This window comes from Coptis chinensis, chromosome 3 (assembly GCF_015680905.1).
Source record: "Coptis chinensis isolate HL-2020 chromosome 3, ASM1568090v1, whole genome shotgun sequence".
Lineage (NCBI taxonomy): Eukaryota > Viridiplantae > Streptophyta > Magnoliopsida > Ranunculales > Ranunculaceae > Coptis > Coptis chinensis.
In genome coordinates this window covers 92,339,012-92,359,000 of record NC_141458.1, presented here as the reverse complement: position 1 = coordinate 92,359,000, position 19,989 = coordinate 92,339,012, and the positions used below count along the sequence as shown (strand labels likewise).

Sequence of the window (19,989 nt, the reverse complement as noted above, 5' to 3'; positions counted from 1 at the left end):
CTAACAGAGAAAGGATGCTCAGAGACAGCAGAAAACTGGCGTACACTTGCCTTCAGGCTCACAGAGAAGAACATCTCAATTCTAACCCATCTTTAAGTTTATTAGACAAATGTTTTGAGGAAGTTTTTCCAAATATACCAAATGATAGTATAATCATTAGATTTGATGTGTCATATCACAGGCAGATAGGGTGGGCTGGAGCTGGAGCTATAGCAGTAGATAGTGAGGGAAGTATAGTGGGAGCAAACTGTCCGGAAGGTTCGAGCCTTGGATGTGCGTAAGGCGAGCTTGAAGCAGCTGAAGTTGCGGTTTTGCTGGCATAACATCTCAAAGTGAAACATTTTGTTTTTGAAGGAGACAATGCTGAAGTGATCAAAGCCTTACAAGGCAACTCATACCGTTGGGGATGGACAACTTTAATAGCTAATATTAACTCCTTGATATCTAGTTTTAACTCTTCTGTTTTTAGATGGATTAGTAGGCTTTTGAACGGGGATGCAGATTCTCTGGTAGCTTGGGCTTACCACCAGCTAAGGAAGTCCGAGCTGCCAAGTTGTATGATTCAGTCAAACTGTGTACCTTTAGTCGTTTGATGGCATATATATATAATAGTATGAATTGCACCAAAAAAAAAAAAATCCTTCTTCAAATCTGTATTGATTTGTTCAGGATATTGATTGGCCTTTACAAATGAGCCAAACCAGTATTGTAATTATATAATTCTGGCTAGTGCCTACTTGCCAATTTGTATAGTATGAACTATGAAGCTGGTTTTGTTCACCAACACCAATTCAATTCTGTGTCCAAACATTCCGGTTTATTCATGCAGACAAAATCATTAGACCTGTAGCTACTAAAACACTTGAACCAAACTTGCATTACTAATTTACTAGTACTGGAATTGCAAAACATAAGACATAACACATAAAACTATGTAGTCCACAAACGAAATTTCTGAAATTTCGCTTTTATTCAGTGCATATCTTAAAAAGCTTCTCAACTTTCAGTTCTCCTCCTCATTGCCATCATAGTCACCTGGAGCCTCTTTTGCTTACTTGGGACGAGAAGCTGTTTCAGCTGGTCCAGCTTGCCTAACCAACTGCGATTTTAAAGAAGCGACATTCGTTATTTTATTTATATTGAATAAAAAAAGCAGCATATGGATGGTGTACTTAAAATCTTAAATAGAAATGATGATACGATCATACGAACATTACACAATTATATATAAGTAAATACGGAGTTTACTCTCAAGGACGAAATGGACGAAAAAATCACTCTCAAAACCACCTTTTTTTTAACCACCTTTTTTTTAATCACTCACGTCAAATATACCGGGTAGATGAAAGATTAAGACAGTGTTCTAAAAAATGCTAGGCGGTAGTCGGGCGGTGGGAGAGTGCCTAGCGCCTAGGCCTTCTAGGCAGTAAAAAACGTTAGGCGGTAGTCAGGCGGTGGGAGAGCGCCTAGGCCTTCTAGGCAGTGCCTAGTGTAGAAAGCTATATATAGCTTTTCATGTATAGAGCGCGACCTGCGCCTCAGGCATTACCGATGTCCAGTAGCTAGAGTGTGAACAACGCTAGTCTCTAGTAAAAACACAGCGCGACCCGCGCATTGTGTTTCTCAAGTCACCGATTGTTTTGTTTCTTTGTTTGTAACCTCTATATAAACAATTGTAACCTCTTTAGAATTCAATCAAGTAAATATAGAACTGAATTGAATTAAATCATCTGGTTCGACATGGTATCAGAGCCAAACCATTGAAATCCACTACGTATTACAACCATTAATCAAACCATCCTTGAACCCTTGAATCTCAAACCCAATTTTTTTTTCCAAAACCTAAACCTAAAACCCAAATTTTTTTCGTTTTTTTTTCTGCAATGGCTGAATCTGACAACAATTTCTCAAACGTCATACATCACCACTACACCCCACAAGACAACTCCGCATTCCCAAAAACTATTTCATTAGATGAGTCCAACTATATCATATGGGCTCCTCTCATGCGGATGCGTATTGGAGCAAGGGGAACGATTGGTTTTTTTACTGGCGCAAATGTTGAACCGGATATGACTTCGACTGAATATGAAGCTTGGGCAACAAATAATGAAAAGGTGAAAAGTTAGCTTATTGATTCTATGGAGATTTCTCCTATGAATCGATATATTCGTCTTCCTACTGCGAAAGACATTTGGGAGGTTGTGGAGAAGACCTTCTATGATGACTCGAATTTTTGAATTGAATACGAAGTGCTTTGAAGCGAAGCAGAATGGGAGACCTATTTCTTCCTATTACAATGAATTGGTGGCTCTATTCCAGGAGATTAATCAAAGGGTGACATCTCAGAATAACAATGTTGCAGTTGTAGTTCATGAGACGTCAACAATGACCAGATTGCGGGTTCATATGTTTTTGCGTGGACTAGATTCAGAGTATGATAAGGTGTGTGGAGATATTCTTCGCAAGGAACCTAAATTTTCCTTGGAGCAAAGATATGCTTACATTCGCAAGGTGCAATCGGAGAAACAGGCTATGGGGCACTCTTTATCAACTGAATCCTCTGTCTTGGCTGTTCATAGCAAGACCATTACTCCACCCGATTTCTCTAGTCCTTCACGCCACCCTAAAGGTAAATCCAATCCTTATGCAGATAAAAAGTGCAGTGTTTGTGAAGAATTGGGTCATAGCAAGGAGAGATGTTATGAAGTGATTGGTTATCTTGATTGGTGGGTCTTCACAAAGAGGCCACGAAAGAATATAAGCAAGGCTATCATTGCTAATGTTGTGCATGGCCATCCAGACCATGTTTCGGCTAATGTAACTCAATCAGGTATGAATGGTAAGGTTATTTCGAATAGTACATAGATAATTAATTCAGGTGCATCTGACCATATGACAAATGACCCTAGCCTTGTGGAAAGTCTTAAAGATTCACCTCAAACTGTTGTTTCTACTGCAGATGGTACTCCAACTCCGGTTAGCGGAGAAGGTTCTATTGTGTTATATAAAACCCTCACTCTTGAATCTGTCTTAGTTGTTCCATCCCTTGCTTATAACCTATTGTCTGTTTGTCAAATTATTCTAGTACTTGCATGTACTGTGACATTCTATCCATCCTTCTGTGTTTTTCAGGACATTCTGACTCGACAAGTCCTTGGTTATGGTGTTAGAAGGGAGAAACTGTACTATCTGGACTTGACAGAAACTGGAGAGAAACAGAAAAATTCTCTGGGGCAAGCTAATCAGGTAAATAGGGTTGAGAATGCAAAAGAAATTGTGTGGTTATGGCATCGTCGGTTAGGTCATCTTTCGTTTAGTTATCTTAAGAGGTTGCAACCTCAGTTATTTTCAATTGTTAGTGATTCTGAGTTTCATTGTGACATTTGTGAACTGGCCAAGAGCCATCGTATTTCATATTCACCAAGTATTAATAGAGGTCCTGTTCCTTTTATGAAAATTCACTCTGATGTTTGGGGTCCTGCCAAGGTTTCTTCTTTTTCTGGAGTTCGCTATTATATGACCTTTATTGATGATTGCACTCGCATGACTTGGGTGTCATTACTGAAACACAAAAGTGATGTATATGGGATGTTAACTGTTTTTTACAAAATGGTGGCGACACAATATCAACAATCTATCAGGGTCTTTCAGTCTGATAATGGTGGCGAATTTGTGAATGGCCTCATATCTGAATTTTGTTGGTCAATTGGAATTCATCATCAAACCTCCAATTCTGGTACCCCCCGACAAAATGGTTTAGTATAACGGAAGAACAGGCAGTTATTGGAAGTTGTCCGTGCTTCCTTGTTTGGCATGAATGTACCTCGATCCTATTGGAGTGAAGCAGTGAAATCAGCAGCCTATGTTATAAACCGTACTCCCTCACGGGTAATTGAGTTCCAGAATCCTTATCAGAAACTCCATACACTTTTGTCCATCCTATCCATGCCTAACTTGGAGCCTCGGGTGTTTGGATGTAGAGCTTATGTCCATATCCCATAACTAGAACGAAGTAAACTTGATCCTCCTACAAAAAAGTGTATTTTTGTGGGTTATGCCGAGTTTCAGAAAGGGTATAGGTGTTATTATCCAATTACTGACAAGATGCATATATCTCTTGATGTCTCATTCCATGAATCCGACCCGTATTACTCAGGGGGAGTTTCCCAGTCTTCCCTTCAAGGGGAGAGTGACAGTGAAGGGAATCCTTATGTCTTTGGGGAATTGGAACACTTGGAGGAACGATTTGAAGTTCCTGAAGCAGAAATTGATCCTGTAGCAGTAGAGACGGAAGCACATGATCTGGATGTATCTGAAACTGTAGTACACGACATTTCCCCTTCTACATCAATAACTGAAGATCTCGATCAGAATGATCCGCCTCAGGTACCTCCTATAACCGTTGATGAATCTGTTGGGTTAGAAAGTCTTGAACCTAGACAATCACAGAGAGCTAGTAAAGGAGTTCCTAAGAAACAATATGAACCATACATCAAAGCCAATGTCAAATATCCTATAGCTAACTCTATGTCTAACCATAGCCTTTCTGAGTCACATGCACTTGTCATAAATCAATTATCTACTGTATCTATTCCTAGTAACGTGTAGGATGCTTTGAAAGATCCAAAATGGAAGAAAGCAATGAATGTAACATGGGAGGTAGTTGATATGCCTATTAGAATGAAGACTATTGGATGTCGTTAGGTGTTTACTGTGAAGCTTAATGCAGATGGAACTATTAATAGATATAAGGCGAGATTGGTTGACAAGGGATACACACAGCGTTATGGAATTGATTATGAGGAGACTTTCGCACCTGTGGCAAAAATCAATACGATCCGAATTTTAATTTCGCTTGCAGCAAATATAGATTGGCCCTTGCATCAGCTTGATGTGAAGAATGCATTCCTAAATGGGAATTTGGAGGAAGACATGGATATGCCTCTAGGTGTGAAGAACCATCTCAAAGATGTTGGGAAGGTGTGTAAACTAAAGAAGGCTTTGTATGGCCTGAAACAGTCTCCAAGAGCTTGGTTTGGAAGACTTACACAGTCAATGAGAGTTTTTGAGTACAAACAGAGCAATTCTGATCATACCTTGTTTATCAAACACAAGGATGGTAAGATTATAGCTCTAATTGTGTATGTTGATGACATGATCGTTATAGGGGATGATCTGAAGGAAATAAATGAATTGCAGAAGTATTTGTCGGAAGAATTTGAAATGAAGGATCTAAGACAACTGGAAGTATTTTCTGGGTATTGAAGTTGCAAGGTCTAAAAAGGGGATTTCACTCTCACAGAGGAAGTATGTCCTAGATTTGCTTGCTGAAACAGGAATGTTGGATTGCAAACCAATGGAGACACCCATTGAGATGAATCATGGACTCGTCATTCATCTTGATCAAGTCCCTACTGATAAAAGAAGGTATCAGCATCTTGTAATAAGGTTAATTTATCTCTATCATACTAAACCTGATATTGCTTATGATGTGAGTGTGGTTAGTCAGTTTATGCATTGTCCTAGTGAAGAACATATGGATGCAGTCTCTCGTATCTTGAAGTATTTGAAGAAGGCACCTGGCAAAAGTTTACTGTTTGGAAAGTATGATGTATTGGATATTGTCGGATACACAGATGTAGATTAGGCTGGTGATAAAACTAATAGACGTTCTACATCAGGATATTTCACTTTTGTAGGTGGAAATCTTGTAACTTGGCATAGTAAAAAACAGAAAGTTGTTGCCAGATCGAGTGCAGAAGCTGAATTTTGAGGTATGGCATAGGGAGTATGTGAATTGTTATGGATCCATACTGTCTTGATGGAATTGGGCTTCAAGCTTCAAAAGCCTATGGATTTACATTGTGATAATCAAGCCGTCATTCAAATTGCATATAATCCAGTTCAACATGATCGAACAAAGCATGTAGAGGTTGATCGTCATTTTATTAAAGAAAATCTTGACAGGAAGGTTATTCGTTTTCCGTTCGTAACCTCAGAGGAGCAATTAGCTGATGTTCTTACCAAAGGTGTATCTCACAAGGTGTTTGACAACTCAATTGACAAGTTGGGCATGATTGACATCTATGCACCAACTTGAGGGGGAGTGTAGAAAGCTGTATATAGCTTTTCATGTATAGAGCGCGACCTGCGCTCAAGATAAAGCCTGATGGAGCGCGACCTACGCCTCAAGCATTACCGATGTCCAGTAGCTAGAGCGTGACCCGCGCTCATCTCCAGTACAAACACAGCGCGACCCACGCCTCGTGTTTCTCAAGTCACTAACTGTTTTGTTTCTTTGTTTGTAACCTCTATATAAATAATTGTAACCTCTTTAGAATTCAATCAAGTAAATATAGAACTGAATTGAATTGAATCATCTAGTTCTACACCTAGACGGGCTAGGTGCTAGGCGATTTTTTTCCCCTAATTATATAGTAATACACACCTATATTATAAGAAATGAAGAAAATCATTTACCATAACTCAAAAAATAAACACAAACAAAATACTTATTACAAAAATACGTAATAGTTGAAGAATATCGACTTCATATAAAAACATACTCTTTGTTATAGTGGGATATAATTTACATTAGACTTTAGTCTTTTAAACTCATTCAAATCTTAAGCCAACACTAGCCTTTAATTTTCGAATCATTTAAAATCAAAATTAAAAAAAAAAAAAAAAAAAAAAAAAAAAAACCTTGATTAGACCGCCTAGAGGTCGCCTAGCCCGCCTAGTTGGTCCACCGATTTTTAAACGACTTGGGTGAGTCAGTTAGGCACCGCCTAGCGCCTAGAGACCGCCTAGGCGGCCGCCTAGACCGATTTTTAGAACAGTTAAGTATACTTTTGACCCGAAATAATAAATGGCCCGGTTCAACTGAAATGACCCGGTGTATATAGTATGAACAAACATACTTATTTGGGGTATGAACAATCATTGTTCATATCTCAACATAATGTATGATCAATAAGAACACCTATTGGAGTGATAATTCATACATGTTCATACATATTTGGGCTATTGTTCATATCTCAACATGAACTATGAATAATCATTGTTCATACATCAGTATAGTGTATGAGGTATGCTCATTTATTTGGGTATGAATAATTACTGTTCAAATATCAACATAAAGTATGAACAATACCAAAACGCCAAAAAGAATAAAATCGGAAAACATTTATTTCAATTCTAGATTATTTGTCCTTACAGATTATTTTTACCTGAAAATTGGTTTTTCGAGTTATTTTCACCCGAAAAATTATCATTGTGAGGGATGTTGGCCCGAAATTAGTCCGCTGACTATTTTCTTGAAGTAAATATGACAAAGAACCCATCCTCACAACAATATTCTATTTAGAACCTTTTTCTGGAGCACGAAATCTAGCTAAGCCCAGACTTACGAGACTAATCTAATTTGGGCATGTAACCTATGGTCCATTTGCGTTAAGTTTTGAGGTTTGGGTTTAAAGTTTAAACTGAGATTTTTCGCTCCAATTATCCTAGTAAGGTTTGTATTGGAGTTGATCTAAGTGATGTAACTGCTATTCTGCTCAACTTAAGTACTTAACTAAAGTCCCATGGGTTGTGATTATGGTCTTAACCTATATACTACCATTATGTGGCTAAAAAATGAGAAAAAGGCACCTGGAAATAGGTCTCAAGTTTGCTCTTCAGAGTAGAGTATTCTTTTTTCACCTCTTCAAATGCCTCTTTGCATCTGAAAATTTATCAAACAAAATCATCAGGTTTTCTAATTAAATTAGAAACAACTAAAATTTGCATTTGAAATAACATAACCACTAATTTAGATTGTAAGTATTTATCAAGATCATCCAACAAATAAACGGCCAGTCCCTCCCAAAATTGTCAATCAGCATTACGTAAATGAATTTGGTAAAAGAATTCAAGTATTTTACCCTTCCACATTGCGCTCCCTGCAAAAGTCCCTCAACTTTATGCTCTCTGCCACAACCTTTGCAGCTCCAACGCTATAAATAATAACTATGTTAATTATTATTGAAAAATAATCAACAAATTTGTATAATGTTACACTAACAATGAATTGGTTGGATTTGATAATTGTAATGTCATCATTGTTGTTTGGAACTTTGGATACAGGGCCAGTTTTGAGAATGAAGTTGGAACTTACGAGCATTTTTAGTAGGGTCGCGGTATTGACACCCCACTTTATGGGATTGACACCTTTTTACCAATTCCAAGGTATTGGCACCCTTCTATTAATCACATAAAAAAACACTTACAACAAAAAATTGCCGAGAGATTGCACAATCCACGATATCGGATTGCCGCGAGATTCCATATCCCACGGAAGGTTGTTGTCGTGGGTCCTTTTTTGTTTAAATTTTTTTTTAATAGCCAAAGTAAAAAAAATTAGTTGCCGCGAGATGGTTGTGTTTACTAAAATGGAGTATTTACTTGTGTTAATTATCAAAACTCTTCTTCATTAATTTGATCACAAGTTTTTCTTATAACATATGAAAATATATGCTACAAGATAGCAAAATTATGTCTCGGTTGTATATTTTTTTTTCATGGTTTTGGTATTGTTCTTAGAGTGTATAAAGAAGCTCTAAATAAGAAAATGAGGTATCTATATGTCGTGTGTGTTAAATACGCAAAATTTGAAGTGAAAAAAAAAAAAACACAAAAAAAAATCCTCCGCAACAACTCCTTGCCGTGGGATATGGGATTTTACGGCAACCTGATGCCGTGGATTATGCGATCTCGTGGCAACTGCCTATCGTTAGATATGAATCTCGTGACAACCTGATGTCGTAGAACTATCGGACATATGGGGTGTAAAATGACATATAAAGAATAACCATTATTGTTCTACTTTTTGCCAAAGGGGTGTCAATCCCATAAAGTGGGGGTGTCAATACTGCGCCCCTTTTTTTAAGAAGTAAATACTTAAAGTCTTGAATAGATGAACGTAGTTGGTGACTTGGTACACAATGACCAATTGACCTACAAAGTCTTTTTTTTTTGGATAATAAGTTGAGCTAGCATGTCAAGTATTAGATTTACAAATTACAACTTGCAAATGAATTTAATGATACCAAATTACCAACTCATTTAAAACAAATTTTTTTATTACGAAAGTTTTTACATAATAATAAGAAGAATAACTAAAAATAGGGTTAGTTAGGGATACCCCCAGTACATGTATTAGTAGCAATTAGCAATTGACCTACAAAGTTTTTTTTTTTTTTTTTGGATAATAAGTTGAGCTACCATGTCAAGTATTAGATTTACAAATTACAACTTACAAATGAATTTAATGATACCAAATTACCAACTCATTTAAAACAAATTTTTTTATTACGAAAGTTTTTACATAATAATAAGAAGAATAACTAAAAGCAATTAGTGTTAACCCCCCCATTTGTAAGATCCAACGGTCATGTTTCTTCATGTGAAAAAAAAAATCATCTCGTAACAATTGGATCTTGCACTTGCAACTGGGGGGTATCACTAATATTTTTGAAAATAAAGAGGGAGGGGGATAACACTAATTGCAACTAATAATAGAGGGGTATCCCTAACTAACCCCTAAAAATAATAGTTACCCGGAACTGCTACCCTTGAGCCGATGAACAACTTTGTCCAGCGTGTCAAAGTTAATGGGGCTTTTCTTTCTGCATATATAACCATACATTTATATTGATTAGTTATGTTACTTCAAAATTATATATACAAAATTTAGAAGTTTAATTAATATCTAATCCAAAACTAACAATTCTTTTTCAATATCGCTCATGGTTGAACCCCTAAAGAATAGTGTCACAATTTCTTCAACAAAATTTGGATTAGCATTGTCTTGCAATTCCTCAAGTTGCACAAATTGTGCATCAAGGTACCCCTGCAACAAATAAACACACAATAAGCATACACATCAATACCATCTCTTAAGCTTGCAAAAGTCAATTGGTCGGACTTGGTCACATGTTTAAAGAACTGACTAAACTTCTTTTTTTGGGTTAGTTTTAAACCACCCCAATTTGTAAGATCCAACGGTTATGCTTTTTCATGGGAAAAAAAAAACCATCTCGTAGTTGTTAGATCTTGCAACTAGAGGGTATCACTATATTTGTTTATTAAACTAAAAGTAGATTCAACATTTTATGCTTTTAGTTTATTCATTAAGTACAAAATTATTACTTATTTTGATTTTCCATAGTTCAAATAAATTAACCTGAATGTAAATTACCAAAATAACAAATAAACCAAAATGTTTTTTTTTTGCTCAAAAAAACCAAAATGTTTGTCGACCACAATTTTAATTAAGCCAGTTTTAATTTGAATCCAAATGCTCATCCTGAATCCAAATCATATATGAAGAATTTGTTTTCATTTCAATTACTTTAACTTAACATTTTGGAATTACCTTCACATATTTTTCAACTATCAAACAAAAAATGAAAATTTGAACTTTTCTAGCACAAAATCAAACAAACTGATAATTAATGCATTTATTAAAAATTAATTATTTTTTTCAATTGAAAAATGATTTTTTTAATTTCATTTTCAAATTTTCTTTCTTGCTATTCAACCGGGATTATAATTTATATACGGAAGATCGTCGTATTGATTGATTAACCACTTGAAATGTTCTATAATTGGTTAATTATATATCTAATGGATCTTTCCATTCTAAAATGCTTTTATGTTGTAGATCCAATGCCCTTACAATGGATCTAAAACATGCATGCGTGGTAGAGCAACTATTCGCCCCTTAACCAAAATATGTTCTCTTAAGCGCTCATCAAACATGTAAGGTGCTTTATTTGAATAAAAATCACTCCAAAATGCAGGTAAAACTTCATTATATTCACTCTGCATAAAATATATGCTTATACACCCAAAAAAAAAATACAAAATTATTTTTTCAAACATGTTCTAAAATTAACCCCTTAGACAAGCAACACTAAGTAAACGGGAATTCGACTTGCATTGCCTAATGCCAAGTGATAACGACTTGACAATGGAAACCATTAGATGCATGCAAAATGTAATTTCATGCATATTATTCTTATGAAAAGTTATACGAACTAGAAACAACATATTTAACATATTAAAATTAAACCTCATTCAAGAGAGCGAGCCTCATGCTTGCAATAATCTGCTGGTTCTCCATCGTTTACAGAGAGTGAGATAAAGATAGAAGATTGTATTTGACCGATGACTTGAAAAGTGATGAGAATCACTAACCCAAAGAGTGTACTTATAAGGGAAAAACAGCTACCACATGTAAGGTGGAAAAGAACGCGTAACACGTGGGTCTTTCAAAATGGTTAAAGAAGATTACCAAAATTAACAAATGGAATTTCATGTGATTCTTTTCATAAAAATATCAAATATTTCTCCATTTATAGTGCTAAATTAATTAGATTCCAAAACTTCTTTGTAGGACGGTAAGAAGGGTTTCAAAGAAACAACAACGCCCACAGTAAATCTAACACCTAATATATACAGAAGATAAAATCTACTTGAGCGGATTCCATTTTCACTTTCAAAACAAGGCGTAGGCGCGCATGGCATTGTGGTTAAGTTATTTGCAACTTACTCCATGATGCTCCTCTCGAAAGCAGCTGAATTGTATCAAAATCCAACCATACATAAAGTTGTAGCAAACTCTCAAAAACGGGTTATGGATCCATAATTAATTACCCATCATAGTTCATGATGTTAGCCTCATGCCATGTAGATAGTGACATGGTACAATTGTTTTTTAGGTGAACCAAATACATCTATGTGAGTCATTCGTAACACAACTAATGTAAACGATGTATATGCCGGCGATGGAAGTATGTACTTTGGTTGTGATGTGGTCACTTCTCTTAAACTCACCTTATGAATTAAAATTGTGAACGATGTATAGGTCACTTATCTTAAACTCACCTACTCAACTCAAAACCAATTGGCAATGAGTGGAGCAGCCTAATATCTAATTATTTTTATAAGAGGAGGGATAGAGCCACATTATCTTACACCCACATTGTGTACACATTCATGGAAAATGTGGAAATAAAGGATGAATTAAAAACTTATTTTTTGTGGACAATTATATCCTCCCCATGGAGAATATGCTCCCTAAAAATCAACTCATTCTAAAAAATTTGGTCTTGTCAAGACTTGTTATGAAAGCATATAATTGTGGGTTGTTAGATAATTAAAAGTTCAAAATTGGGCACGATATTTTGCATGCATGGTTAGACCATTTAAATGAAATGATTTTTTATGAGGATGATCTCTATGTTGGGGAGATCATATATCCACAAAAAAATGCTCTTAATTCATTTAGAACTCATAGATCGATGTGGGCGCAATGTAGGCGTAAAATGTATGGAGCGTGAATAAGCATGTGAACATTAGATCCACATACGTGTTTGGTTTCCAATTTAGAATTGGAAACATAGAACCACTACACAACGTACTTCTCCTAAACGGTGATGGACAGGTAAATTGGTTTTGGAAATCATTTACTATTTTGGTTCCTCACGTCTTGGTTCTCTTGGGTCTATAAATACCCCATGAGACTAGTCAATTATTATAGCACATAATTATGAGAGCTCATAGTATGGGGCCCATTAAGAGTACATTGTTGGAATAAAGGCAGTAGCCAAATTTGTGAGTGCATTGTGATAGTGTAGTAACATAAATTTGTGAGTGCCAAAATTGTGTGTATATTGTAAGTGAGAGAGATTGGTGTTTGTGGAGTGTGAGGCTCGTGACATTGTATACATATTTTTTACTATAGTGGATTTTAGTGCGCTTGTGAACATAGGCAATTGTCGAACCACATAAATTTTTTGTGTTCATTTTCTTTGTTATTTCATTATTGCTTTAGTGGTTGTATTTTTTGTCATTGATTCCAAGATCTTGAGGTGAATTGTTGTTAGTCGGGATTAACGTGATCTCTAATTCCCAATATAAAGAATGTGGTTTTAACCCTCCGCTTTTTATATAATATATGTAAGCCTTTACTTAGATAGCTGATGTTGGATTATAAATCTCCACATGCGGTGGTCATTTTATATGTGGCATATCGATCTTGATCTTGAGTCAAACATGTGGACAATTACATATATATTATATATAGTACATGAGTCCGTAGAGCATCTTTAATGGTGAGACCTGAAAAATACCAAAATTTTTTACCAAACAAACACCAAACCAAATAAACACAAAACAACTTCAGCCCATACATCAAAAATTCGACACCAAATTACACTACTTTGGATAAACCGTGCCAGAATAGCTAACGCAGCTTTCGAAACACCACACCAGAAATCCCACAGTTTAGTCCAAAGCCCACACAACGCGGTGTTTCAAAGCCCACGATGCTTTTTGAAAACTATGCCAAAGAAACCCATATAGTGTTTGAAAACCGCGGTGACTTTTTGAACACACTGTGTCGTACGTTGATACAACATCAAACCAAACACCAAATGGGAGCCTATTTGATGTTTGGTTTGGTATTTTTTTTTATTTGGTCTCACCACTAAAAATGGTTTTTATCAAATTTTTAAAAATTTGGTGTTTGATATTGAAGAAGCCTAAAAATGCTCTTAGGGCAGAGAAATAATTTGGTTTGATGCTATAATATAATTAAATTAAGTGGGGACATCCAACTCAAAACCATTTTGTAATAAGCGGCTTGAGGATTTAATAATTATCATAAGAGCATTTGAATGCTATAAACTATCAATTAAATTAAGGGTGGGGACATCAAAACAACTCAAAACCATTTTAACTTCGTATGTTGGATAAAAATGGGTTTTTTTTTTCGGGATGTTAGATTCTTGAGGATTTTTTTAAATTTCCCGGACGGGATGTTTCATTCCGTCCGAGAGTTTTTTTTCAATTTTAATGCAACATCCCGGCTTTTTTTATCACCTTTGATTTCTTGATTTGGCATTAAAAGTTTTATAAAACTATCTCAAAATGCAATGCAAGGCTTTAGATTTCTGATTTGGCATTATTTTATAAATCTCAACATAAGAGCACACACACCCTGGTAAGAGGAGTTTTCAATATTTTGGAAAAAGCTCTCATTCGGATTTAATCACCCTTTTTGTAAATGATAAACTCATCTTCTTCTTTATTACCTGGAGTGGCAAAAGTTGAAAGGTCAATGACGACCAAACGTCAACTCTGAAATTTGGGCCTACGTTGACAATTGTGTTGGAAAAAATAATGCCAATGAATTTTCGATGGTTAATATTCCAGAAATTGAAATTTGTCTGATAAACAACGTATAGAGCTAAATTTCGTTGCATTCTGTGTGATGACATCCACAATTATGTTTGCTGAGTGCAGAATTTGTATCACAGGTTCACAACATCAAATTTTCTAGAAAAGGGTTATCTGATATCATGCTCGCTTCTTCGAGGATGACTTAATCATCTCACGCAACATTATTTGGTTTTTGGTTTTTACTTGTTTTTTAGGTAGAGGTAGTCTGAAATTTGAATGTAGTCCAAAAACAAGATTACAAGCATATATGGTTACAACTTAATAGTCCATGGAGCCAGTATAAAAGATCAGCAGGAACATCGAAAATTTATTTACTCCAACAAAGTACTTGTATTAGCTGTTGGAAAAAGCAACAAGAAACCAAAACTTCCATATATTGCACTTTATGCAAATTACAAGCATAATTCTTATCTATGTCTCACAGGAGACCTCCTACACCATTTCACTGTGATTGGCCATAGTTTCCACTTGTTCATTGAACCCTTTTACGCCTCGCGCGCTTTTATTTCGTCTTTGCCACTGGTCAGTCAGCGTTGTTGTGTCTTACTTGGAACGACAAGCTGTTTCAGTAGGACCAGCTTGTCTTGCCAACTATAATATGAAATGCCAAAAAGAAAATGAATCAGAATTAATTTTTCATTCCAACAATTCAGCTTATATATTGCATGAGAAGCAAGCTTGTTTTGCTATTCACATTTGTTATAGTGAAAATATCAGTATATCTAGCTGGCCCAAATGTTAAACAAGTCCTTCATAAACATGTATAGTTTTTGGGTGGGGCTGGGCCATGACAACTCGTTTGGGTAAGGAATAAAAGACTACAGAGCTGAGGTTGGTTGGTATTTGTCCCTGCTATGGCCCAGTGCTTAAAACCTTGGATTGGGCCCAGTGCAAAGTATTATGTGTAGAAGTTGTAGAAGAAACCTGAAAATATGTTTCCAGTTTTTTCCTCAAAATTGCGTGTTCTTTCTTTAGTTGCTGGAAGGTCCTCAGGCATCTGCAAAATTCATGAGAAAAATTAATTTGCAAAAATAATATGTTTCTGTTATTTGGTCTCTAGTAGTAAGGCATTTGCAAAATTACCAAACATACAATACATTTGTATTCATTTGTGTTACACTTGATTAAACCTGTGACTAGATTTCTAAGGATAAATTAGTGTTAAGAACATACCCTTCGGCACTTCCTTGCCTGCAATATTCCCTGAACATAGTACTCTCCTCCTTAATCTTTGCAGCACCAATGCTGCATTATATTTGACATGACACATAATATGAATACAATACATTCATATTAAACACATCCGATGTGCATGTAATATGTGATTTTTTATTTATTTTTTTTAAATGTGATCTCTTTACCCAAAAAAAATGTAATATGCGATCTAGTGTAGAAAAATGTAATAATTGTAAAATGGAACTACTATTCAACAGTGGTACTTTGGTTATTTTTCTGGTGGAATCCTTCTTTAGTGAAATGGACCCATTGAGAATCTCAAGAATATTCAAAACAATGGCTGTTCAGTAGCATTCACATGATCCTTCGCACCTCACTATCTAGTGTACGAATTTGTCTAGAATGATTACCTTGAACTACTACCCTTGAACTGATGCATGTATTTGTCCAGCTTCTCAAAGTCGAAGGGGTGGCTCTCCCTGAAGAGTAACGTTGATATTAATATGTGAATAATAGAATTCAATATTATACGTTCAGGAGACTTTTAATATGAACTTCGTTTACTTACATAGCCTTCTCAATGTTATTAAATGATCTAACAGAATCCTGAAAGAATGACTTGACAATGTCTTCAACAAAATTTGGATTATCATCATCTTGCAATTCTTCAAGCTGAACGAATTGTTCATCAAGGTATCCCTGCAAATATTCAATAGGAAAATTAAACTAAATAAAAAAATGCGTACATTTAATTTGTAAGCACATTCTTATTCTCTTTAATTGCAACCAAAGGCATGCTATCCCACACAAAGAGACCTATACTCTCCATTCATTAACTAATTTATAGTAAGTGAGACCTTGTGCAACAAATTTGCCGCCTCGTTTCAATGTGAAGTTAAATAATCAACTCATAGTGTGGTTTTTGTGAGGATTGAAATATGTATATACATGCATGTAATCATACATAGAATTTTAACACGACATTCTAAAAGCTTTAGATAAAGAACCAGTCAACCAGCTAGCTGAAGTTTCAATAGTTGTAACACTAAACTTAGATGGAACTCCGGTACCCATAAATCTCTAAAACAGATATGAGATACACAGTTAGGATTTCTCTCATAATTATCCAGTTGTGCATACGACTACTAAATTGTACAGTATGTCCACCATCTGATTATTGACTGCTAATGCATCATAAGGTATAACGGACCCTCCACCACTTATGTCTAGCCCACTGTACTCCTACCTACCAAAGTCCAAAACATTCAAACAAGCAGTACCAACGCAAATATCACTACTGGCATTAGCATATATATACGTGTGCTAATTCAACCGGCCCAAAAATAAAACATATAGCAAGTATAAGCACTCATATGGACAGAAGACAGAAATCACACTAAGTAAACTGAAACTTCAATTATAATCACATAAATAATGGTTAGAATTATTTCATGAAGTTGAAGATGTTCAAAGGCATTGACGTATAGAAGTAGGTAGAAGGATATAAAGCAAACCTGCTTAAAGAGGGTGTCCCTCATGCTTGCAACTTGGTACTGCAACTGTTTGCTTCCCATCTTTGATCGAGCAGAGGTTAGAGAGAGATGAAAAAGGGTTTTGAAGGAATGAAGGAAAAAAACACAAAGTTAATAGATAATGAATGAGAAGTACCAAAGAGATGTATATATAGGCAAAGAAAGGGAAGGTGGAAAGAAACACACATGAGTGTGCACGCGGCTAGCTGCAATGAACTGAAAAGCAGAAGATCAAGCTAGACAGCTAGTAATTAGGCAAATGGATTTTCATGCTGCAGATTCTATATAAGATATTCAAATCTTATATCATTATTTTTAGCACACGGATCTTACATCTCTTATTCAGCACACAAACAAATTAAATGCATGCAGATTCTATTATAATTTCTTGGTATGATGAAGGGGGTTCATTATTAGATTTCCTTTTCATCTTTAGTTGCACTCAATGCCAACAGACTTTGATTGTACTAGTTGTATGGGTAGGCATTGTGTTATTATCTAATAAAAACAAAAATTTAAACAAAATGTACTGTTGTGTTATTATCAGGTTTTTTTTCCTTTTCTCTATATATATACAGCCGGACACGTAAATATCCTAAACTTTTACCCCAAACAAAAATATCATAAAATGTGGAATCTAGAATGCACCTACCAATTGGTCAACTCACTCGAGCCAGTGGGCGGGAATGAACAAGTTTGTTCACACTTGCATTAGTGTGTGAAGGACTTCAATTCTTTTACTTTTGAAATATTAAGCCAATTAAGCAAACCCATCCCTCTTTAATTGAATCATTCTTTATTCTCCTCAAATATTTTTAAAAAAAAATTTATTAGGTGAAAGTAGTCACTAACAAACTCAATGCAACAATAAACGCATAATTTTATGATATATGAAAGTTGAACAACCATACTAAATATCTTTAGTTTTCCAAGGAGACCTCTCGAGTTAAATTGAACATTGAACAGAAGCATGGCGTTTGTGGGCGAGCTGGATATTTTTGAAGGCAGCCCTTCACGGAAGGATTAGTGTTGGGTGGGATGGTTCTACACTTCTACTCTAGATATATAATGCCAAATGAAAGGAACAATACAAGCAAGTAAATGTTTCGCCTGGTTAGAATTCAGGGTACCATTACAAAAGCTAGGTGAGGGTAGTAGGGTCCCTCATATTACTCATATATATATATATATATATATATATGGACGTCCTAAGAAAATCTTTCACACGAGAAAAATATATATAATTAGGGCGTCCACGCTATATACTAATTTCTAATTTTGCACGAGTACTTGGCTAGCAATCTAATATTCCCATAATTTCGTTAGACAACTGCCTCATTGCCTTCCGAAACAAAAGTTACAAGCTTGCTCTGCTTTATGTGACTAAAAGTACCTATGCAGACCACTCTTAAGAGCATCACGAGTGGAAAGACGCTAGCTTGCCTCAGACTCGATCAACCATTTGATTTTTGGGGGGGGGGGTTTACATCTTCAAATGTTCTTGCTACCTAATTCTTCTTACTAATAAAATAGGAAAAACAATCAAATGAATTTTTGTCCATATAACCCTCTCTCGGTCCAGAACGTTCCTTCTGCTCACTTAATTAATTATTAGCAATAACTATTTCATGCATGTTTAAATCCAACTGCAGAACCATTAGGAATACGGTTGGAGTCTTGGGTGGCAATAAGCAATTCGTACTTCATTTTTGGCAAGTGATGCTTCGACTGGTTATCTTTTCACACTTTCAAAAAAGTGATTCATCTTTATATTCCCGACAAACAGATTTAATATGTTCTACTTCACAACCGAAGAATTATTTTGGCGAAATTCATTAATAAACTTCAATTTGTTAACAACCGTAAATACTCATTTCAATTTATAGAACGGAATCGTATTAATTTTTTTTTTTTTAGGATCAGTTGATAAATTTATACCCGAGAAATGTATAATAGATGTCACCCAAAAATAGTCAAACCTTTTCATCATTTTATGATTGTACTCACAAGAAAGAAATCACATGGCTGACTGGCTCATATTGGATTGTACAAACAATCTAACCTTTGGTGCTGTTACAAAAATATATTTTTTCGAGAAAAAAAAAAAATGTTAAACAAAATAAGTTTCTAATTCAGGTGAATCGCATTCCATCCTTTTAATGGAACACACTCCAGAGAGGCTCTTCCTCGTGTAACACACAAACCTACACATCATAAACGAACTCCAGAGGATGATTTGTAAGACAGATTAAACCAATCTCCATTTGATACCAAAGCCATCACAGAGATGCTCATCAACTCTATGATAGACAAGTTTAGTGGGCACAAGCAGAATACGGGCGATGGCCCATTGAGGATGACGGTACTAGGGTCCAACTCATGCTAAGCTAGTTACCAAAAAACACACTCATGCTAAGCTACAGTGCAACACCATGACAATAGTCATACTAGTAATAATGACTTACTCCCTCTGTCCTCCCCTCAGTGTTTGATTGAAAGAAAATGCGTAGAGACAGAAATGTTAAATAATATACAAACAGCAAAAACAAGTCTAGTGTGTTTGTGTTTAAGGGGTGGAATTTGACTCTGGCTCAGCTCAAGCTTGGTCATTTAGTTAAATGAGCTAAGTTTTATTAGCCTATATGTTAAATGAGCTAAGTTTTATTAGCCTATATTATAGTTCGTGTAATAGACGAGCTTTATAAAACTCAGTTTCATAAGCTCAAATAGCATCTTTGTAGTGTAAAATAACCAACTATTCGGGCTCGGCTCGGACTTGTTCATATAATATATGAGCTAAACTTGAGTTTATTTCAAAGCTAGCTAAATAAATGAGTCGGGTTTGAACATAGTAAAGCTCGACTTGATTAGCTCAAATTCCACCCTTACTTGTGTTGGCAGTCATTTGACATCAAAATTTAAGTTTACTCCAATGTTAGGTTTACTCCAATGTTGCAATGGTAATACGTTGGTTTTGTGAGTGGAG

General features: G+C 35.5%; 2 protein-coding genes across 3 annotated transcripts; both read right to left on the bottom strand.

The window, feature by feature from the left end:
* Positions 1–795: 795 nt before the first annotated feature.
* LOC147511666 (pseudo histidine-containing phosphotransfer protein 5-like) lies at positions 796–11,230 on the bottom strand. Its single transcript, XM_086599403.1, has 6 exons — positions 11,123–11,230; positions 9,774–9,898; positions 9,606–9,674; positions 7,932–8,003; positions 7,660–7,732; positions 796–1,099 (listed from the first exon to the last, which is right to left on the bottom strand). Exons 1-6 carry the CDS (start codon positions 11,171–11,173, stop codon positions 1,052–1,054), a joined length of 438 nt encoding a protein of 145 aa, XP_086455529.1. The 5' UTR covers positions 11,174–11,230; the 3' UTR covers positions 796–1,051.
* Positions 11,231–14,580: 3,350 nt separating this feature from the next.
* On the bottom strand, positions 14,581–17,371 carry LOC147511665 (histidine-containing phosphotransfer protein 4-like). 2 transcript variants are annotated; one of them, XM_086603331.1, is made up of 6 exons: positions 16,986–17,371; positions 16,040–16,170; positions 15,882–15,950; positions 15,469–15,540; positions 15,220–15,292; positions 14,581–14,886 (listed from the first exon to the last, which is right to left on the bottom strand). In XM_086603331.1, exons 1-6 carry the CDS (start codon positions 17,043–17,045, stop codon positions 14,839–14,841), a joined length of 453 nt encoding a protein of 150 aa, XP_086459457.1. In that variant the 5' UTR covers positions 17,046–17,371; the 3' UTR covers positions 14,581–14,838. The 2 variants fall into 2 exon arrangements, with proteins under 2 accessions (XP_086459457.1, XP_086459458.1); XM_086603332.1 differs by lacking the exon at positions 15,469–15,540 and having other exon boundaries at positions 16,986–17,290.
* Positions 17,372–19,989: the final 2,618 nt, after the last annotated feature.